At 33.2% G+C, this 3,748-nt stretch overlaps 1 protein-coding gene across 7 annotated transcripts in view; it reads left to right on the top strand.

Annotated features, from left to right (window-relative positions):
* The window catches only part of LOC106884293 (bridge-like lipid transfer protein family member 1), a 213,773-nt gene that overhangs the window by 58,532 nt on the left and 151,493 nt on the right, over window positions 1–3,748 (top strand). For all 7 annotated transcript variants that reach the window (XM_014935660.2, XM_052972555.1, XM_014935618.2 and 4 more), the window contains exon 2: window positions 2,023–2,166. In XM_014935660.2, the coding sequence (XP_014791146.1) occupies window positions 2,023–2,166 (144 nt within the window). The remainder of the gene's footprint in view (window positions 1–2,022; window positions 2,167–3,748) is intronic.

Raw genomic sequence — 3,748 nt, 5'->3', positions numbered from 1 at the left:
ACACACACACACACACACACACACACATAGATGTATCAATAGAATCAATGGCACATCTCAGGCAGGTTGGTATCAATAGGGTTAACTTTGCTACAGCCAATGCATTGTGCTCCTAGGGAAACTATGTTACCATTCTTGATTCAATAGGTCTGGCTTACCACTATCACCAGTCATCCTGCATCGACATTGGAAGTTATCTGTGGTAACATCAGATATCAAGACGTACTTTTACTCTACATGCAAGTTTATAAATTAAGTAAAAAAAGATAACTTATCCATGCCAACATAGAGTAGCATTTGTAAGGAAAGAAAATCAAAAACAACATAAACACTTAAGGCCACCTCTTTTTCAACCGTTTTTCAAATGATGTTCATTGCCTGTAGTGAGATTAATCAATGATATTTTTGTTTTAAAAAAATGTTTGTTGTCAAACTTTGACCAGAATAGAATTGTAGCACTTAACATTAGCTTGTCAGTATTACAAGTCTCGTATAGAACTTAAAATGTCAGACTCCATGCATAATGAAATAAGATATAAATGGAGAGGATCTTTGTTAAAGAGCGAATGAGTGCCTCTTTATTTACTACACCATGTATCTTACAGATATGTGTTTCGGCTGTTTCAGAATGTCTTGTATAAAAATTTTAAAACTATTTTAGTGTGTGACTTCAGGCCAATGGTTCTCAACCTTTTTAATATTTGGGCCAGATCTAAAACCTGGATGTTTTTAGGGATCTACACTAAAAAAAGTAAGACCAGTCAAAATAAAGCAAAATTTATATTTATAAAGGGAAGACTGTCGGGGACCCGCTGGAATGATACCTGGGGGCCGCATGCATCCCTGGGAGCTGCAGTTAAGAATTGCTTTTCTGGACACTTGACAAACCTCATGAAGTGAGTGTCTTAATGGCACATGAAGTTATTGTGGTGTATGTCTTAATGACACTCGCTGCAGCTCATATAACATGTGACAGTAATTAGTTAATAATTTAAAGGCTTCAGTTTTGAGGGGGTTATTTTTTTTTTAATTCTGAGTGCAAGTAATTTTTACGAGCTCTTTTTTTTATTAAATCTAATTAATAGCTGTTTAGATCCATGTAGATCTGAACTTGCAGAGTTACGATCAGACATTCCAGCTGCGGTCATTCCATCTTTTTGTATATCCAACACTACAATGTGTAATGTGTCCTTACTTTTTCAAGATAGTAGGGAGTAATTTTAGGATAATTTGGCTACTATTTCTAGCAGGTTGCATGACTACATAATTTTTCTCGTTTGGCTTGCTTATATTTTATTTACTAGTGTTTCCACATGAAAAATTACACTGATATTAATGTTTGAATTTTCCTTATAGTTACCAAGTTTCATGTTTTCCACTGAATTTCCCCTGAGTTTAGACAGTTTAATCTTTACTTTCTTCTATTACAGTGAGAAAACATTAACGTTATATAGAAAAGATTAAATATTATCATATTCATTATTTTCATAGGAATTATATTCTCTACTACAAAGAATTTATTCTTTAGATATTAAACCTCTGTAGCATACAGAGAGAAATGAACACATTGAAGTTTTGTAATATGTTCTTGGAAATTTCTAACTCCTCATAACACTGAAAACTTGCAGTTGTTAAATCTGGTTATTACCTGTCTGTCTCTTTATATTTTTATTTCATAACACATTTCTCTTTGGTGTTTGTCCTTACTTTCTTTGTGTCGTTTCAATGGATTTTGCATTAAATTGGTCCACAACCTTCAGTGTAAGCATAAGTATTTAAGTAAATCATTAATTTAGTAGCAAGGTAGATTGTTGTTTTTCTCTTTTCAGTTAAGCTACAAGACAAACACTGGAAACACTTAATGAAAATATTTTATAAACAATCTGTTATTAATACAATTATTTTGTGGATGCTTTACAATTTTGCAAAATATATTTTAATTTAACCATTTTAAAATTAATTTGATCAAAGTCTAAAATAATTCATGGCAAAAATAATTTTGTTTTTAATTTTATTTTGTAGGTTCTTTTTCCTTTTCTGTTTTGAGTGGCAAAATAATGTTCCGTGATGTGCATTTGGTAACAGAAGATTTTTCAGTTAGAGTGCAATATGGATGGGCCATTTTCAGATGGTGGCGGCCTTATGTTCATAGAGAAATCAATGAAGGTAAGTTCTGTCTTTTAGTGTTTTTAAAATTATTTCATTTTGTTCCAGTTATTTTATATTGCTGCATACAAAGAATGGTTTGCTTAGATCTAACTTTGGATTAGATTGGAAAGTTGGAAATTAATATTTGACAAGAAACATAGATGAATTGCAAACTTCATTGTAAGTGGTGTTTGTGTCTTTGGAATAAATGATAGCATGTAATGTTTGGTGTAAGGATGAGAGAGAGACAGTAAGATGTAGTAAGAAATGTGGTGGTGGTGGGGGGATGAAGGGCAGTTGAAGGATGGGTGCAAGGGGTTGGGTTAAATAGGGAAAGGTCTGCAGTCGTCAAGTTTGAGCTTTAGTAAGCAGAGGTGAACTGCAAGCAGACAATACCATAAGCAGGTCTGTTACTTGCAACCAGTGAACACGGGGTGGGGGTGGGGGATATGTATTCACTCACACAAACACACATGCACATATTCTCTCTCTCTCTTTTACATGTGCACACACACACACACACATATGATGAGCTCGTTTTAGTTTCCATCTCTCAAAGCCACGCAAAAAGCTTGGGGTGGCCTGAGTTTATAGAAGACACATTAAGGCTTAAAGCATTTGTAGATGACACTTGCACTTGCCTAAGGTGCAGTGCAGTGGGATTGAACTTGGAGTCACAATGTTCTGAAGTGAACTTCTCAACCACAAAAATGCTGATTTAAAAACAAAGAAAAAATTGTTTCAAGAAATTGTTACAGAAATGCAATCAATTTTCTTGCTGTAATTAAATCTAGGTTAAAATCCTCTTGTGTTGACTGTATCAATATTTTCTTTCATACATTTGTTAGCAATTTATATTTTCTTTGTTGCTTTCACTCTTGCATATTCATGTTCATACTTGCAGTTCTGTGTTCAAACTTTACCAAAATAAATTAGACAATTCATCTCACTTGGGTCAATAAAATTAATGCTGTATTTATTTTACTGACCTAATCAGATGAATGAAATTGGAATTTCCATATAAAAAAAAAAAACTAACATGCATTTGTTTTCAAACCTGAAGTCATTTTCTCATTTGGTCAATAAAATTAATACCGTATTAATTTTATTGATAGAACGAGAATTTAAGGTTAGAAGACAACTGCATGTGAATGTTAAATGAAAGTTCTGGTTACTTTATTTTGTATCAATACAAGAAACCATTTAAAAGGAAAAAAAAATATTCCAAGATCCAGTGACCTCTTCCAGGAGATTAAGTTTATTTACTGGTACTCATTTGCATGGATGCCAACCTAGAGATAAACCTTTTGATTTATGTGTTCCAGTCATTAGATTGTGGCCATGCTGGGGCACCACTAGCCTGTATGGTCTGGCTAAGTCAAAATGGTTTTATGTATTCTTCCTTTCTACTTGGAGAGTTTAAATGTAGTTATAAAAATATGTTCTTCTGTTGAAGTGAAATTTCAGTAAATTTCTATATCTTTGTGCAGCTGAGGATTGCTCTGCATTTTACATTTCATGTAATGTTCACATTTCTTAAATAAATGGAGTCGTATGAAACGATCGTACTGCATTAACTTTGGATATCCTTGTTGCTTAT

This window comes from Octopus bimaculoides, chromosome 13 (assembly GCF_001194135.2).
Source record: "Octopus bimaculoides isolate UCB-OBI-ISO-001 chromosome 13, ASM119413v2, whole genome shotgun sequence".
Classification (NCBI taxonomy): domain Eukaryota; kingdom Metazoa; phylum Mollusca; class Cephalopoda; order Octopoda; family Octopodidae; genus Octopus; species Octopus bimaculoides.
The sequence above is the reverse complement of the archived record's forward strand: the minus strand, read 5'-3'. Positions and strand labels throughout refer to the sequence as shown.